This window comes from Thamnophis sirtalis, unplaced genomic scaffold (assembly GCF_051295495.1).
Source record: "Thamnophis sirtalis isolate CommonGarterSnake01/CBP01778 unplaced genomic scaffold, rThaSir2_p1.2 scaffold_6, whole genome shotgun sequence".
Taxonomy (NCBI): domain Eukaryota; kingdom Metazoa; phylum Chordata; class Lepidosauria; order Squamata; family Natricidae; genus Thamnophis; species Thamnophis sirtalis.
Genome location: NW_028261386.1, coordinates 50,949,402 through 50,968,438, shown reverse-complemented (window position 1 = coordinate 50,968,438; position 19,037 = coordinate 50,949,402). Strand labels below are relative to the sequence as shown.

The following is a 19,037-nucleotide window of genomic DNA, read 5'->3' as shown; positions in this document are numbered from 1 at the left end:
CAGGTCAAGACTGCCATGTGGATGGGCTTGGTATTCTCGTGGTGCTTCTCTAAAAGCAACATGGTGCTTCTCTAAAAGCATGAATGGCATCCATTGTTCTACTCCCTTTCACAAAGCCATATTGATTTGGAATGATAGAGACAATCTTGCAAAATCTGGTATTTAGATATTTTCATGGTGTAACACAAGAGCCTAAATGGCCGATAATTCAGGCATTCAGACATGTTACCCTTGCTCTTCCAAATTGACACTGTAATACTGGTTGTCCAGGCTGCTGGGGCTGCACCCTCCTTGATGATTTGATTAATGAGGGCAGCAAGAATCTTTGCACCTTGGCGACTGAGGATTTTCCACACTTCTACTGGCATGTCATTGGGGCTAATTGTCTTCCCATTTTTCATCATCTTCGTTGATGGTAATTAGTGGCACAGGTCCAGAGACTGGATCAGCACTTTGGATGGTCAAATTCCTCATTGCTAATTTTGGAGAAGTAATTGCTCCATCTCTGGAGGATCTCAGGTGGATCTGGAAAGAGTTGGTGGTGCTCATCTGTTATGTCCTTAACTTGATCAGTGTTCTGAGTGGTTTGACAATGTGCATTGGTCAAGGTTTTTGTTATTGTATATATTTAATAACATGTTAGCTAATAATAAGTTACTGAGAAACTCATCCTCAATATTTTTGCTTTTATTGTTTTTTAATTGAAACAAATTTCCAATATTGGAAAAACACATCTGTTCTTCATGTATTAATATGTTTCCTGATTTGATGTGAACATTTCAAATGCAAATTTCTTCAAATTTTCTTTCAGTAACCATTTGAAATTACAACAGGGGGTGGTGGTTACCATGGATCCTCTTAGTTGCGGCCATTGCAATGTCTCTGTGGTCATATAATCATGATCCAGGTGCTTGGCAGCAGGCTCACAATTTATGCACATTTATGCATGCATGCATGCATGCATGCATACATACATACATACATACATACATACATACATGGTAAATGGGACACAGTGGTTCAGTGGCTAAGATGCTGAGCTTGTCAATCAGAAATGTTGGCAGTTCGAATCCCTAGTGCTAGTGCCACATAACAGAGTGAGCTCCCGTTACTTGTCCCAGCTTCTGCCAACCTAGCAGTTTGAAAGCATGTAACATATACAAGTAGAAAAATAGGAACAATCTTTGGTGGGAAGGTAACAGCATTCTGTGCACCTTCGTTTTTTAGTCATGCCAGCCATATGACCACGAAGACGTCTTTGGACAGCACTTGCTCTTTTGCTTTGAAACGGAGATGAACATTGCCCCTAGAGTCGGGAACACATATGTGCGAGGGGAAGCTTCTCCATTGGATCAACAGGAGAGTCCAGGATGGGTTACTCTAGCCTGCTAGCTCTTTGACTGAGTTTAAATTCTGAAGACATGCCTCTCTAGTAACGGTTCTCAGTCTTTCGACTCAGTTTCACCTCGTACGATGTACCTTTAGCTTTGTGCTCTGAGTTTAGGAGAATTTATTTCTTTTCTGACATTCCCTGGCTAGCAGCAGGTAAAACAAGCTAGAAGATATTTCGTTAAGCTTAGGAAGCCATGGTGCGCGCTTGAGCACTTGTCGGAGCCAGCAAGGTCTCATTATATCTTTATCAAGCAGTGGCAGCTATTTTCACATGCATAATTTGTGCCCGCCATTTTGAAGCCACTCTGACACTTCAACGGGGATCTGAGGATATTTTATGGCAATCCCTAGGACCTGGGATCCTAGGACAGTGGCGTGGCAACAAAGATCTTGGCAGCCAGATCCAGGGTTGCAGGAACAGCGAGACACTGCAACAGAATGGAAGTCACTTTCGCGCCTTTTTTTCCTATCCGCTAGTGGAGCACAGATTCGCACAGGACTCCAATATAACACTGTGAGGCTATTTAATTAAGAACTAGGCACCACCAAGTGTTTGGAGAGAGTCATTGGTTGCTGGGCCAGGCTCTGCTAATTTTATCGCTGTGGCAGCAGTGATACGCGTAAGCCTGCCTGAATTGCGGAGAGGCCAGCTTGCATTGGTTCTCCTGCATTTTTCTTGAAATTTGAGGATTTATCTTATAGCTACTGCAAGATCAACCCCACCCCCTTTTAAACTGACTGGGGATACAGTTTTTACTACATTGGGAATTATATTTTGGGCCTGCATTTTCACTGTGCCAGCAGCTGGGCTTTATAGTACTTGTGTGTATGTGAATCAGGTTAGTCCTGGTCCTGAATTCACAAGATGGAAGAGAGTGGTGCAGCCTCTGGCCTAGGACAAGGAGATTCATCTCCAATGGACTATTAAAGTAATGGCAAGGCCCTGTCAAGCCTAGATGTGCTAGCTTAGCAACGGCCACCAAGGCTAGGGTGCATAAGGGGGCATCCAGGGTAGAGGAGAAAGCCGCCAAGCAAAGGCATAAGGCCTTAGACAAGGAGTTCAATAGAGTTAAGAAAGGATCGGACCTGCAAAAGCGTTCGATCCCAAACAGAATGACAATCCACACCCAAGTAGATTAGCTGAGAGCACCTTGCAATTGGGGCCACAAGAACCACACAAACCCACACCTTCAAGGAACTGGCCACCAGGGGCTCTTAGTGAGCAGGGTGATGCCATTGGAATGGCTAGGTCTACAGAACAGTTGGGCTCTCAGACTGCAGTTAGGCCACAGACCTCTGGAATGGTGGCTGACAGAGGGATTTCACACAGGCATGTTCCAGAGACAATGTTCACACCCACAGCAGCGGGGCTCCGCTCTGGGGACTTTCACGGCCAGGAAATGCCCATCTTCCTGAGGCAGTGGATATAAGGCTATAAGGCAGGAGATAGCTGAGATACATCAAACCCAGCAATTAACTGGGCCTCCAGCAGACCGATTCTTGCAGCAGGACAGCGGGTACCCAGGGGGTGAAGCTTCCAGCTACCAAAACCCATATTATAGGCCCTCTTTAGCAGGGCCCTCCGCTTGGAGTCATTCTCCCCTTTCGGAAGGGAAATTGGGGGGGGGATTTTCAGAGGGGGAAGGAGAACAACCATCTCTGCTGGCCTTCAAGGGCCTGTTTAATCCCTCCGTATTTAAATCCCTGCTCTCTTAAGGCTAGGAGAACTGCTCGCCTGGGGAAAGAGTTGGTTGCCCAGGAGACTAACCAGGGTTCCACTGTACAGGAGGATTTCCTGTTTATGGAGCACACTGCGGAGGCTGATGCTACCCTTATTCCAGGGATGTTCATGGATGTCATAAAAAGACAGTGACTGCACCAGCCGTTTTCTCTAGACCCAGTTGCTCTGAAAAGACTCTTTATTGCATTGACACTGATCTTATGAATCTGGTACAGGTTCTTAAAGTAGATGCTCCAGTGGCTGCCCTGACTTCCACCTTGGTACTTCCACTGGATGCAGAGGATGCTTTGAAGGCTGAGGAGAGAAGGGAGGAGATGGCCCTTCATAGGCTGACTCCTGGGTGATCCGGGCCACTACGGTGGTGTCCTTTTTCACCAGGGCATCTTTGCGTCGAGGCAGACGGCTGCAAAGCCGAATCCCAGCAGAGAATAGCTGAGCACACCAAGACCGCTACAAGGTCATGGTGGCGGCTGAGTTCACTGCATATGCATTGTTGAATGCAGCTAAGTTTTTGGCTAGAGCCATTGCCTCAGCAGTGACAGCTCATCGCATGCTGTTGCTGCGCCATTGGCTCATGGACACCAAGAATAAATGGAAGCTGGCATCTGCTGCCTTTGGGAGAGGGGACCTATTTGGGGAATCCTTAGTGCCCTTTTTGGTTGAAACCAGAGGTGTGAAAGGTGCTACCTTTCCAGGGCAGGAGGGTGGACTTTCATGCCTCACTGTATTTTAGGTGGTCCCCTCCCAAGGCTGGGTCTGGGTTTCCCCAACAGCAGTGGCCTTTCTTTCTAGATCCAACTACCAACCTGAGAAGTTGGAATTTGGAGGTAGAGGCAGGCAGCAGTGGCAGAGTAGGTGGCCCTTTCGAGGCAGTGTCAGTAAACCTTACAGATGCCAGAATGACTTGGAGATGGCTCTTCCCATAGGAGATTGTCTCAGTTTCTTTTCAGACAGGTAGGAGAAGATCACAAATGATACCTGGGGACCATAAGCTCAGGGCTCTTCTTAGAATTTCTTTTCCCCCCCCCCTGAGGTTTTTCCTCCGCTGTCCCACTTCCAGGGACCCAGCAAGAAGGGGTCTCGTGGAATTGGCAATCTGACATTTGTTGGATATTCGGGCCAGTCAACTAGTTCCACCAGAACAATGGAGGCAGGGGTTCTATTCCATCCTATTTGTCATCCCAAAGGCCTTGGGCAGGTAGAGGGCAATTATAAACCACAGGAGACTCAACAGGCATCTGGTTTGCAGAAGGTTCAAGATGCATTCACTTCAGTCCATTCTGGCGGGAATTTGGCACAGGGACCTCTTGACTTCAGTGGACCTGACGGAGGCTTTCCACCATATTTCCATACATCCAAGTCACAGACAATTTCTGAGGCTTTGCACCGCCATTTCCAGTATGCAACCCTTCTGTTCAGCTTAGTGTTGGCCCCAAGGATGTTCACCAAAATTATGGCTGTTCCGGCTGCGTATCTCAGAACTTTACCAATTTGAATTCAATGTTACCTGGACAATCTTTTAATTCAGGCATCGCCCCGCCGACATACCACCATTCGGGTCCTAAGGGATCATGGTTTCTCTATAAACCTGAACAAATATCATCTCATCCCTACTACAAGACTGGTGCATTTGGAGGCACTCATAGGCACTATATCAGGACAGGTCTTTCTCTCCCAGGAGCAACAGGACAGCATCAGGCCTGGCTACAGCACGGAAACCGCTTTGGTCGCACTGACCGATGATCTCTGGAGAGCCAGGGATGGAGGTCATCCCTCCATCCTAGTGCTTCTTGACCTCTCAGTGGCCTTCGATACCATCGACCATGGTATCCTTCTGCGACGGTTGCAAGAGGTGGGGGTGGGAGGCACCGTTTTTCGGTTGTTCTCCTACCTCTCGGACAGGTCGCAGTCAGTGTTAGTTGGGGGAGAGAGGTCGACCCCTAGGCCCCTGAAATATGGGGTTCCTCAGGGTTTGGTCCTGTCCCCCCCTCCTGTTTAACATCTACATGAAGCCACTGGGTGAGATCATTCGACGGCACGGGATAAAATACCATCAATACGCGGATGATACTCAGTTGCATCTGTCTGCCCCGTGCCAACTCAGTGAAGCGGTCGACGTGATGTGCCAGTGCCTGGAGGCTGTCAGGGTCTGGATGGGGGTTAACAAGCTTGTACTCAATCCAGACAAGACCGAGTGGCTGTTGTGTTTCCCTCCAAAAAATTTGGTTAGTATTCCATCGCTCAGGCTGGGGGGTGAAATTCTATGCCCCTCAGACAGGGCTCGCAACTTGGGAGTCCTCCTGGACCCACAGCTGACTTTAGAACATCATTTGTCGGCTGTGACCAGGGGGGCATTTGCCCAGGTTCGCCTGGTGCACCAGTTGCATCCCTACCTGAACCGGGAGGCACTCGCAACAGTCACTCACGCCCTCGTGACCTCAATACTGGACTACTGCAATGCGCTCTACATGGGGCAGCCTTTGAAGAGTATTCGGAGACTTCAACTCGTCCAGAATGCAGCCGCGTGAGCAATTGTGGGTGTACCTCGATACACCCACGTTACACCTATCCGCCGCGAGCTGCACTGGCTTCCAATCAGTCTCCGGATACGCTTCAAGGTGCTAGTTATCACTTATAAAGCAATAGCAACAGCAGTTAGACTTATATACCGCTTCATAGGGCTTTCAGCCCTCTCTAAGCGGTTTACAGAGTCAGCATATCGCCCCCACAGTCTGGGTCCTCATTTCACCCACCTCGGAAGGATGGAAGGCTGAGTCAACCTTGAGCCGGTGAGATTAGAACCGCTGAACTGCAGATAACAGTCAGCCGAAGTGGCCTGCAGTACTGCACCCTAACCACTGCGCCACCTCGGCTCTTCATGGTATTGGACCTGGGTACTTGAGAGACCACCTACTGCCAATTACCTCCCAAAGACCCATTAGATCGCACAGGGTCGGCCTCCTCCGGGTTCCGTCTACTAGCCAATGCCATCTGGCTACGACCCGGGGGAGGGCCTTCTCGGTTGCAGCTCCGGCCCTTTGGAACGAACTCCCCGCAGAGATTCGGACCCTCACCTCTCTCCAAGCCTTCCAAAAAGCCGTTAAAACCTGGCTGTGTCGGCAGGCCTGGGGTTGATGAGCTCCCTTCCCCTCTCGACAGGTGTGGTTGTTGGCTATCTTAAATGTTTGTCTTGTATTTGTTTGTTCCCTTTCCCGTTTGAGTTGTTCGCCGCCTTGACTCCCTGTAGGGAATAGGGCGGCATATAAATAAAACAAATCTCAATCTCTCAATCTCCTCAGCAGAGGCGGCATTTGGCAGACGTGTTCTGCAGCGAGGGCATGAGGAGGCCAGCACTCCAGACCAAGACAGATCCCTCCCATAGAACTGCCAAGGCTTGTCCCATCCTGCACTCTCCCATTGATCAAATGGAGAAGGGGCATTAGTCTTACCTGAGATGCCCTTTCTCATGATGATCAACAGGAAAGTCCAGACCCACCTGGTTGACTGTTTGGTCCAGTTGCCGGGAAGGGCACAAGTTTTGGACTGGATGGAGTAGGAGATTCAGTTTGTCTTCATTGTTCGATTGAGAATCGCTACCAGGGAAGTGTGTCTTCAAAATTTCAATTCAGTCAAAGAGCTAGCAGGCTAGAGTAACCCATCCTAGACTCTCCCATTGATTATCATGAGAAAGGGCATCTCAGGTAAGACCAAAGCCCCTTTACCTTATATAATATACAGTTCTCTTATACAATGCTCATCGTAGTAATTTATAATTTTAAACTGTAACTACCATCATGGTAGCAAAGACCTACTGTGATTTTGCTAACAATAGTTTTGGGGAAAACGTTGAATCCCATACTTTAATTAAAAAGCTCCTAGGATAATCACTCATGCTGTGGCTACCTTGCATTTGGATTGTTGCAATGTACTCTATGTGGCACTGTTCTTCAGTTCTGCTCAGAAGCTATACCTGGTCCAGAATGCAGTGGCATGGGAAGTTATGGGTGTGCCAGCCACAGTACATCCACGTAATACCTCTGTTTTGTGAGCTGCACTACTTATTAGTGTGCTTCTGGATGAAATTCAGTGTACTCATTATCATTAGACCCTCTGTTTTCCATACTTTCTACCTCTACTATATAATTGGGTAAAGTACATTTGTTTTCAGACCCCATCAATTAAATGGTATAAGCTGATGGGAGTCCATAAAATGGGCCTCTGTTGCTATTTAAGCCCACAGGAATGATATTCTGCCAGTTTTATGGAGCTGTTAGTTGGACCCTATTTAAACAAGTCTTTAAAATCTGAGTCTCAGGCCTTGGGCTAGGGTGGACCCTTTGTTGAAAGTTTTATAAAGAACTTTGGCTCTTTTGAGCTTGAGGGAAGAAATAAATTAAGTCTTTAGATGTTAAAGAGTGGATTCCAGACATTTATTCTCTATCTTTGAAATGTTCTTAAATAGCATTTTGTTTTTATGTGGTCTACATTTAGTAATATGTTAAAAGAGCTGAGCTTGCTATATATTAAGCAGCTGCCGTATAATAAATTGCCAACATTGCTAGTAGTAATTTATATAATATATATCATTGTGACATGCCCAGAGTTAGTTTGAATTGGGGGTGGGGTGGGTGAGTACCTAAATTGATTGTAATTAATATTTTTAGCTGGGACTTGTTATATGGGGCTTTTCTCTCTTCGTTTTTTTCCCCAGTTCATTATTTTTATTATATTATTATTGTTGTATTGCCTTACCCTTGTTTCTTAATATTACCTCTAAAATACTAAAATCAAAATTCTTTCATTCATTGTTTTGAATGAATGGAAATGATAGAATGTAGGATTCAACTACATTGAGAAAGATTTGAATTGAACTGGAGGCCAGGAATCTTTTGAAGATTTAAATGGACAGTTCTAAATGTGGAAAAGATAAAGATAGTGAAGCACAAGAATATGTGTAGAAGAAAATGGAATGTGGAAAGAAAATTAAAAATGGAAAAGAAGAAAAAATGGGGAATGAAAATTGAAATGGAAGGAAGAAAGGTAGATGTCTGGCATGCATCAAAGAAATGAGAGATGGAAGAGAGATAGACAAAAGAATGGATATTATTTGTATGAGATTGATGTAGAAAGTAAACAGTGAGAAAGCATAAATGGGACCTGTGTGCTAAAGAAATCAGTAGAAATCGGTGCATCACTGCCTGTGCAGAGCAATGAAGGGATGGTATTAGGAAAATATAAAAGTTGCTAACATTAGTGAAGAGGAGGTTCAGACTCATGGGTGAGGCTGTATGGAAACTGCTGCACCAGTTATTGCACCAGTTAAATTGCTGGCAATTTATTATACAGCAGCTGTTAAATACTGAAGTTCTTCAAAAACATTTGTTAGGAGACCATAGAACCTGGCATGTGTGACTGTCAACAAGCAGCTGCTTGGCTCCCTCAGAAGACACATCAAGCAAAGTGTTAGTGGGGGAGTTAAGTGGAGGCTCCCTATTTTCCAGAACTGAGGCAAGAATTGAGTAGTGAATTAGAAAGGGCATCAGAATACAGTGGTATCTTCCTGAGGAAGTAATTTGTTTGTTGGAAAGAAAAAGTATAGAATTGAAGGGGGTGAACTAATTGGACTGGAGAAATTTTTATGCCACTCTAATCCAGCAAGACTCTGAGCAGTGTGGATGGACTGGTATTGGTGTCATGAAACTAAAAATGTGGTGATATTAGACTATCATTCCATCCAGAATACTAGTTCTGCAGAAACCTCCCCTTATTTGCCTTTGGTGAGAGCAGACCCTGGATTGGAAAGATTAGGAATTTGTAGAAACACAGGTTGATAGGCATTGCCTTCTATTGCAGTGAAAACTTTTGCATAATCATTATATTGTATATTGTTGGAAGACCTGGTCCCTGGGGACAGAAGATTCTAGATAAGATTTAGATGATAGTTGAAAGTTGATACCAAGCATGGCACACAATCAGATATAGTGAGTACTATCAACATTAACAATACTCATGTTCAATGTTACATACGTATTAAATAATAATTTTATATTCTTAAAATAATAATATATGTTTCATATGTATTTGCTGATGAATGTTTTGGAGAAATTTTTAAGGGTTTAGATGCCAGCAGGGTGACTTCGGGCCAGTCATTCTCTCAGCCCAGGCCACCTCACAGTGTTGTGAGGAAAATAGGAGGAAGGTGTGTTGGATTTGTTTGCTGCCTGGAGGTATTTTTAAAATTTATTATTTTTACAAATAACTCAAGGCAGCAAACATATCCAACACACATTTTTCTCCTATTATTTATTTATTTATTAGGTGGGATACAAATAAATAAAATAAAAATAATCCTGTTTAACTGAGTGGACCTTCCTTCCTGAGCAGAGAAATGCATGATTATGTTCTAACTAAAATTGCACATTTCCAAAGTAGAAATCCGTATCTCAATTGCATAAATTTTAAAGAGCAGGTAGAAAGCTGGTTATAGTTGTTTTTAAATAAGATGCATGTAAATGGGTTTCATTGCCCTTTAAGAATGGCATGACCTAACTTTTTAAAAGGCTTTCTACATTGGACATTTTTATTGCTCTGGAAGACAAAACTGTAGAGAGCCAAAAAAAGCTAAGCAAATAACAGGTGGGAAACTATGTGTCAAATACCATAAGCTAGTTTTTCTCATTCACAACAGATGTCCTTGAAGTTTCTTTGAGGCTGAATTAAGTAGACATTGTTTCTAATGTTTCTGGTTCATATTTTATTATGCTTCAAAGTCATAGTAGTAAGCTTTCCTTTTAGAAGAATAGAACTTGAATCCGTACTTTATATTAAAAAATGCAGAGGGATGTGATATTGTTTCTTGGCTTAGTACAGTGTTAATAATTTTCTAGATTTCAGTCAACATTTTCCTTACGCTATCTTAAATTCACGAAAATCTGTTTCTGGAGTTATATTTAAGATAGATGGGTAGATAGGTAGTAGTTAGGTAGGTGGATGGATGGATGGAGGGAGGGAGAGAGAGAGAGAGAGAGAGAGGGAGAGGGAGAGAGATACTGCCCTATATACTACTAAAACTCTTGTGTCTGTCTGTAATGGTGCATCTTAGAGCAACAGTTTTTGAACCAAGATACCTCAAATTTACAAAATTCTGGGACTTCTGTGGGAATGAAATTTGGGAAAGTTGTGGCTGCTTCAATGCTGCCATAATCAATTGGGGTCATTTCCAGCACTCCCTGACAACTTCCCAAAAGCAAAGTGTTTGATTTTTGGAAGCTAGCAAGGAGTATCAACAAGGGGGAGCAGCAGGAAAGGTTACAAGTTGCTTGGATAAGTTCCCCAACCCACACAACCTTCTTAGCCCTTCTGTGCTTGCAGTGCTTTTGCCACTCATACACTGCTGTGTGCTTTCCTGATACGTGTTACCACCCCTGCATGCCCTCCCCCACTCCTGCAGCTCCTCATACCCACCTGCGTACTCTTTCCAACCTGCAGTGCATCCCAGTGCACTTTCTGCATTGGGGAGGATATGCGAAGGTGTGCAAAAGTTACCATGGGACAGGGGGGCAGGGGGGTTCAGGAGTTAAGTAAGAAAATATCTCTAAAATGATGACTTGGGGATCACGAGTTTTCTAATATACCAGTGATGGCTAACCTTTTTGTCGTTGCTTGCCGAAACCCATAATGCAATGGACATGTCCCCCGCCCATGTATGTATGCACAACCCCCCACGTGCGTCTCACCCCGTCTACATACATCCATGACCCCCACGCTCCTCCCCCCATGCACATGCGACCCCCTCCCTCACCCATTTTTGGCTTCCATGTTGGTGCAGGAGCCTTTCGAGGCCCAAACACCCCATTTTGTGCCTGGAAGGCCGCCTGCACCAACCTGGAAGCCAAAATGGGGCGTGAGCTCCCAAAGTGCAATGTGAGCACCCCCCATGCATGCATCCCACATCCCTCACATGTGTGTCCCCTGGATGCACCCCGAAGACCATCTGGCAGGTGGGAGATGCACATACATGCATAGTGGAGCTGGGCTGGGGCAACAACTGGCGTGCCCGCTGAGAGGGCTCTGTGTGCCACAGGTTTGCCATCATGGTAATATACTGTAAAAGTATCCTAATGCTTTGCCAAATGGTAGATTTCTTGAAATAAAATATATGACTAGAGAAAAAGTTTGAGTATGATATTCAGAAAAAAATGAGTTCATAAAGGTTTTAGGGATAGTTCATGAAAAAATATTATTGCATCCTTTGAATTTTAGATGTAAGTCATGACACATCTATTTGAATTTCTTATTTTGTTTAATTTGCATCTTCTTGGCCTGTCCCCTCAAGCATTTTACAGGTCTAGCTGGTGTGGGGTTGTTCACTAATCCTATAGTGTTTCAAAGTTGTGGCTTCATTTGTCCCATATTGGCATATATGGAAATTTATTGAATTGATTAAGCAAGTATGTGTGCTGTTTATATTGTATTCAGCCTTACCTGTTAACTTCAGTCACTAAATGTGTCTCATGTTTTGGACCAAAGAAGTTGATGGCCAGAGTTGAAGCTGATGTGATATGTCCACATTAATAGAGAAAGAAAGAGGACACATTCCTCTGTCCCCAACATTTGCTGAAAAATAAAGGAAAAATAAATATCAACTAAGGCAGTGGAGAAGGAAACAAAATAAGGATTTGAGTAAAGAAACCACCATAGTGGCTAACTTTTAGTTTGTGGTTTGTTTTCTAACCAGTCTTTTTTAAACTAAAGCTATACTTTTTAAAAGGCTAGTAATTATTATGGGATTTATAATTATTTTTATTAATGCTATGAACCTTATTACTAGTTATTCCTATGTGGGCTAAATAATGGTCAAGTAAGATTAACATGAAGAATAGATATTCAGGAACGGTTTATTTAAAAATTTCTTCTCTAAGAAAAATATAATATAATTCCCCAAATAATGAATGACTTATTAATATCATTTGATCCAAAATTTAACTGTATGATATAAGTTCTTTTAATCAAATAAAAGAAATTATAGAATTGAGTTTGATGAGCTGAACTTAATGATACAATAAAGTCTTTGTCATAGGATACTATTTTCATGAAAAATATTTCAGAATTGTACTTATACTTTTTTCTACCCATTTATTTTTCTTTGCCTTAATAGTGAGCAGAGCATCTGCCAAGCACGAGCTGCTGTAATGGTCTATGATGATGCCAATAAGAAATGGGTACCAGCTGGTGGATCTACTGGATTTAGCAGAGTTCATATATATCATCATACAGGCAACAATACATTCAGAGTAGTTGGCAGGAAGATTCAGGATCATCAGGTGAGTTATTTAATAATCTTTTTACTGATCACAGTACTGAACAGGTGCCTGGAGGTAAGGAGGATCTGGATGGGAGGAACAAGCTTTGATTTAACCCTGGTAAGATAGAGTGGCTTTTTGGCCTGTTAGGGTCTGATGATATTGCATCTTTAACTCTGAATGGGCGCTCTCTGGATAGTGCTCTTGTGCAGTTTAGAGGTCCTCCTAGACTCACAGATACTGCTTGATGAGCTGGTAGGAGTTGTGGCTAGAGGATTTTTAGCCCAAATTTGCCATACTAACCAATTGTGCCCTTTCCTGGATTGGGAGGTCTTGCTAACAGTCAGTTGTGTTGGTTACTTCCTATTGGATTCCAGCAATGTGCTGTACATGGAGCTGCTCATGAAAACCGCTTGGAAGTTACAACTGGCCAGAATTCAATGATGCATGCAGTGCTGGATGCCCTTTGGTTTGCCCATAGTATATGTTGTGTGCTTGCTCCCAGTTTCTTTCCAGGTGCTCATCATCACCTTAAAAGTGCTTCATGAGACCAGACTATGTGGGGGTATCTGTTTATCCCACCAGAGTGAAGAGGGTAGGCATGCTCCAGGTCCCTTCCCTTAAACATTGCCACTTCAGGTTGTTAGAAGTGTGCCTGGGCCCTACCCTTTAGAACATTCCTGCCTTTTGAGATCTGACAAGCCCCCACACTTTTATTATTTCCAGAGAGCACTTAAGACTTAGTTGTTTTGGGACAGGGTAAAGTCAAAGTTTGATGAGAATGTTGCAGTTTGCATCAAGGAAATACAGTACGATTATGATACCATTTTTTTCTGTTTTTGGTTTTATTATCATGTCTTTGCTTTTATGATTACATATATTGTTTTTATTTATTGTAAGCCACCCAAAGTTTGGTTTTAATATGAGCAGCTATACAAATGTTTAAAATAAATATTTGACTTTTATAATATAAAGTGTTAGGTATTTCTTAACTTTTCTTGGATAGACCAATATCCACAAAAAAGATACTTCTAAAGCCTAAGAAGAATAGAAGTTCACACAGATGTTTCAGTTCACATAGAAAAAAATGGGATTTTTCAAAACACTGTGTTAAAGTGAAAAAAATATCATTGCATTTGTTTTCTGAGATTGATTTTTTAAAAATGTGCTGTCAAATTGGAATTTGATTTTTTTGGAATGACATAGATCTTTTTCAAAATGATCTGCCTGAACCTTGTTTTTCACATCTTCCAAAAGTACACTCATCCACTTTGCTGCTATTTATTCTCTTATTCTTCCTTCTACATACCCAGCATTTTAGTTTTTTCAAGAGAGCTGGGTGTTTACATAATATGCCCCCAATAATAGCAATAGCAATAGCAATAGCAGTTAGATTTATATACCGCTTCATAGGGCTTTCAGCCCTCTCTAAGCGGTTTACAGAGTCAGCATATTGCCCCCAACAACAATCCGGGTCCTCATTTTACCCACCTCGGAAGGATGGAAGGCTGAGTCAACCCTGAGCCGGTGAGATTTGAACAGACGAACTGCAGAACTGCAGTCAGCTGAAGTATCCTGCAGTGCTGCATTTAACCACTGCGCCACCTAATAATAATAATCTGGATTGATTACAAAAAGGCATTTAACTCACTGCCACATAGTTGGATCATAAAATGCTTAGAAACAACTGGCATTAGCAAAAATATTACATTCTTTACTGAAAAGGCGATGAAACAGTGGAGAACTGAGTTGGCAGTAGGAAATGAGATCTACGGAATGATTAATATCAAGCAAGGAATTTTCCAGGGTGATTCCCTTTCACCTCTTCTCTTCATCATCGCAATGATCCCACTATCAGTAATCTTAAAAAAAATGAAATTAGGCTACCAAACAGCCAAAGAAGCTGAAAAGATTTGGCATTTACTATATATGGATAATTTGAAACTCTATGGAAAGTCAGAAATAGAAATCCAATCATTGACAAACACAGTCCGAGTATTCAGCACCGATATTTCAATGCAGTTTGGCATGGAAAAATGCGCCACTGTATCCATAAAAAGGGGCAAAATCACTGCATGTGAGGGAATTGAAATGTCCAATGGCCAACTAATTAAATGCAACGAAAATGAAGCCTACAAATACTTAGGCATTCTGCAGTTGGATAACATCAAGCATAGAGAAGTAAAAACTATTGTCAGGCGAGAGTACACCAACAGAGTTAGGAAAAATTTGAAATCTAAATTGAATGGTGGAAATACAATCAAGGCCATAAATACCTGGGCAATACCAGTTATAAGATACACAGCTGGTATAGTTAACTGGACACAAGCTGATTTGGACCTTTTGGACCGAAAAACCAGGAAACTAATAACAATGCACTACAGTTTACATCCACATGGTGATACTGATATACTATACCTGTCCCGAAAATCAGGTGGCAGAGGATTATTACAAGTGAAGCAAACAGTTGAAGAAGAAAAACACGCACTGGCTTATTATTTAAAAGAAAGTCAAGAACATCTATTAATCGAAGTAAAGAACAAAAATCTACTGAAGGCCCAACAGACGAAACAAGAATACAGAAAAGATGTGATAAAATCAAGAATGGAGAGTTGGCAGAACAAAGCACTGCATGGCCAATTTCTAGAAAAAATAAAAGATAAAGTGGACAGTGAACAAACTTGGTTATGGTTAACAACAGGTACATTAAAGAAAGAAACAGAGTTACTAATCCTGGCTGCGCAAGAACAAGCTATCCGCACAAATGCCATTAAGGCCAAAATCGAAAAATCCTCTGATGATGCCAAATGCAGACTTTGCAAAGAAGCTGATGAAACTGTTGATCACATACTCAGCTGCTGTAAAAAAATCGCGCAGACTGATTATAAATTGCGGCACAATTCAGTAGCACAAATGATCCATTGGAATTTGTGCAAAAATTATAATATTAAAACAGCAACAAACTGGTGGGAACATCAGCCTGAAAAAGTCACCGAAAATCAGATGGTCAAGATCTTGTGGGATTTCCGTATATAAATGGACCAAATACTGGCGGATAATACACCAGACATCACACTGGTTGAGAAAAATAAGGTCACAATCATAGATATTGCAATACCAGGTGATAGCAGGGTCGCCGAGAAGGAACATGAAAAAATCGCAAAATACCAGGACTTAAAAATCGAAATTCAACGACTATGACACAAACCAGCAGTGGTAATTCCAGTGGTAATTGGCACACTGGGTGCTATTCCAAAAGCACTGGAATCACATTTAAAACAGTTAAAAATTGACAAAATCACCATCAGTCAAATGCAAAAAGCCGCACTGCTTGGATCTGCACGCATATTACGAAAATACGTTACGACGTCTTAGGCCCCTGGGTGGGGCCCGACTAGTAACCAATGCCAAATCCAGCGAAACAACTGGCCGCTGCGATACAATTGTATAATAATAATAATGCAATTGGCACACTGGGTGCTATTCCAAAAGCACTGGAATTACATTTAAAACAGTTAAAAATTGACAAAATCACCATCAGTCAAATGCAAAAAGCTGCACTGCTTGGATCTGCACGCATATTACGAAAATACGTTACGACGTCCTAGGCCCCTGGGTGGGGCCTGACTAGTAACCAATGCCAAATCCGGTGAAACAACTGGCCACTGTGATACAATTGTATAATAATAATAATAATAATTTGCAGACTCAGATTATCTTATTCGGAGACATTATACAAAGATCACGGTCTCTGGAGATAGTTCTAATTCTGGGAAAGATGGAAGGAAAGAGAAGAGAACATCTAGGTGTAAGGAGATTATGAGTGCATCATAACCACAACCTGAAGTACCAAGTTAGGAACAGTTTTCCATAGAGAAACTTCATCTTTATGGTTGCTAACTGTGACCCCCCACAAAGGCATATAGTCAAATGATTTAAGTCTGGTTATTTCTATTTTGAGTGTAATAATTAGTTTGTTTTGCTGTCCCTTGTGTAGATCTTCCCCAACACCAAAGTTCAAAAGCATTAATAATCTTTCTATCCTGCTCCTTCAAAGTTCAGTTTTTGTTTCCATAGAGTGGCACACTGGCACAGAGAAAACAATTATTGATATGATCCTAGTCTTTGTAGATATAGACCCCTACCATGTCATCTGGATTACATTTCCAAAGCTTTCCTTGCACTTGCCAGTACAACTTTGTGATGTATTTCTCCCCCCCCATAAATGTTTTATTTTATTCAAAAAGTTAGAATACAAACTCCAGAGAAAAAGGGAAAAAAAGAAATCTTACAAAAACAAAACAAAGCTAAACAAAACATTAAAATGTGCATTTGAAAAGAAAAAAAGACAAAGACACCTATACCTATATTGTCCCCCCAGTTGAATACAGATAAGTATATTGCAGCAATAATAATTTCCTCTCTTGTGAAGCAGGCCCACAATTTATAAACTTCTACAAGTCTGTTTACAACCAATTTGACTAGTTGGCTATCTACCGTATATTAAAAAAGGTAGTTAACAGGTAAACTAATAGCAAAGTCAAACACTAAACTCCCTGTTGACATTTTATTATTATCTACCACAAATCACAATCCTTATCTCTGATCCATCCAGTAGCAAATATCCTCGTTTGCTTCTTAATAATAAAAAGTTCCCTTAAGATTTTGATTGGTATCTTTTCCAACAACTGCTTCTCATTCCCATCCCCCAGATTTCTCTATTAGAAGTACCTCCACAGCATTTGTTGTTCAGAAAAGCTTCCTATAAATAAAAACATAGCATCTCTTGTCAATTGGTTTCTGATTAAATATAATATATCCACTCTCCAAACTCCATCTATCTTAAGAAAGTCTAGTGCATCACTAATCAGTTCTGTCATCTCTGAATTTTTTGTATGCAAAAGATCTTCAAAGATCTGTAATATTTCAGCCTTTTCCACTAAGCCTGCAGTTTTCAAACCAGCCTCCTTTTCCTTCACAATTCCCAACAACAGATTAGGTTCCAGCCCATTTGATTGTGAATTGAATTCAGTTGCTGTTATTTGTATCTGGGTGTTGTCCTATGGTAGATTTAAAACCTTTGTTAGTTTATCAAACTTTTATCTGAGTTTTCAATTAGACCTTGTAAGTTTAAAAGCATTTTTTCAGAGGCTTCCCAAAGGGCTTTATCTCTTTTTTTGTAGCCATTGTAAATATATTATGTGTAGTATTCAAAATCCTTGAATTATTGTAGTTTACATTTTAATATAGTCCAAAACTCTTTGGAAGTTCAGCCTTCATGACAAAAGCATAAACCGTTTCATTCTCAAGGATAAGAGAAGTAAGTGTACCATAACAGAATGACCATAGAAAAAAATTGAGATAAAATTTCCCACAATAAAAAGTAGTTAGTTAGAAAAATAGAAATTTTCCATCAGAAGTTAAAAATAAGACAAGAGTTTTTAAAAACTAGTAAAATACAGAATAGTATTTTATAGTAAAAATGCAGTACAAATGTAAATTAAAATAGGTAACTTTCACTATGCAGGGATGGGACCTCTTGCAATCAACTTTCAGCATCTTATGCAGATCTAGACTTTTTCTATTATCTTCAGCATATGGACTTTGTCTTTTATGATTTATCTCATCCTTTTTGTAATTATAGTTAAATATTTATGTTTAGCAATTATTTGGAAGATTGTATACTAAAATATCATTACGTTATTTTAGCGTTTTCAACTATAAAACTAAATCCATTTAATTGTTTTGGAACAAGAAGATAAAATTGTGTGCATCATAATAAACACAACTAGGGTATAACTTTTCCATTGCTTGTTTAGGTGGTAATCAATTGTGCCATTCCAAAAGGATTAAAATACAATCAAGCAACACAGACTTTTCATCAGTGGAGGGATGCTAGACAAGTATATGGTCTCAACTTTGGCAGCAAAGAAGATGCCAATGTCTTTGCAAGTGCCATGATGCATGCCTTAGAAGTGTTAAATTCACAAGACTCTGGTAAGGTTACTATTTCTATATCATTTCTATATTCTGTTTGTGTATTTCATATCTGTAATATAAACTTTTAACTTTCTAATGGTGATATAAACTGTGATTTATACCTGAAAGTATATATTTTCAAAATGAGATGTTCCCTGTACTCTATGCACCATATTCTATATGAAATTCCATAAGGAAAATAATAAACCTAACTATTTCACCATTATTACTTTCTCCTTTTTATGCTTTCCTTATTGGAGACAATTATAGTTAGAAAATTTTAATTATGTAGGCAGATATGGCCTACCTAGATTCAACAAATATTCAAGATTGATTTGATTTGGTATCATAAAGAACATTAACAATGTACATTAGTTCTGCTTCAGAAATCAGTAAATAGAATAATTCATTCTGGGTAGCTTTATTTCTTTTCTACAGCCTATCAAAAACTTTGATGTACTACTTATCAGCAAATTCAGGTTGATTTAATCAGTATTCATGAGAGCCAGTTTCTGTTTCTTGAAGCTCCAGCACATTCTTATCTAAGAGGAAGAAACTATGTCTCAAAAGACATATTAAGAGCATCTATATAAATTTTTAATTGCTTCAAATCATGAGAAAGC

At 41.0% G+C, this 19,037-nt stretch overlaps 1 protein-coding gene across 2 annotated transcripts in view; it reads left to right on the top strand.

The window, feature by feature from the left end:
- ENAH (ENAH actin regulator) overlaps positions 1-19,037 on the top strand; it is a 67,930-nt gene that overhangs the window by 16,889 nt on the left and 32,004 nt on the right. For both annotated transcript variants that reach the window (XM_087717853.1, XM_087717852.1), the window contains exons 2-3: positions 12,291-12,456; positions 18,255-18,432. In XM_087717853.1, coding sequence (XP_087573979.1) covers positions 12,291-12,456; positions 18,255-18,432 — 344 coding nt within the window. The remainder of the gene's footprint in view (positions 1-12,290; positions 12,457-18,254; positions 18,433-19,037) is intronic.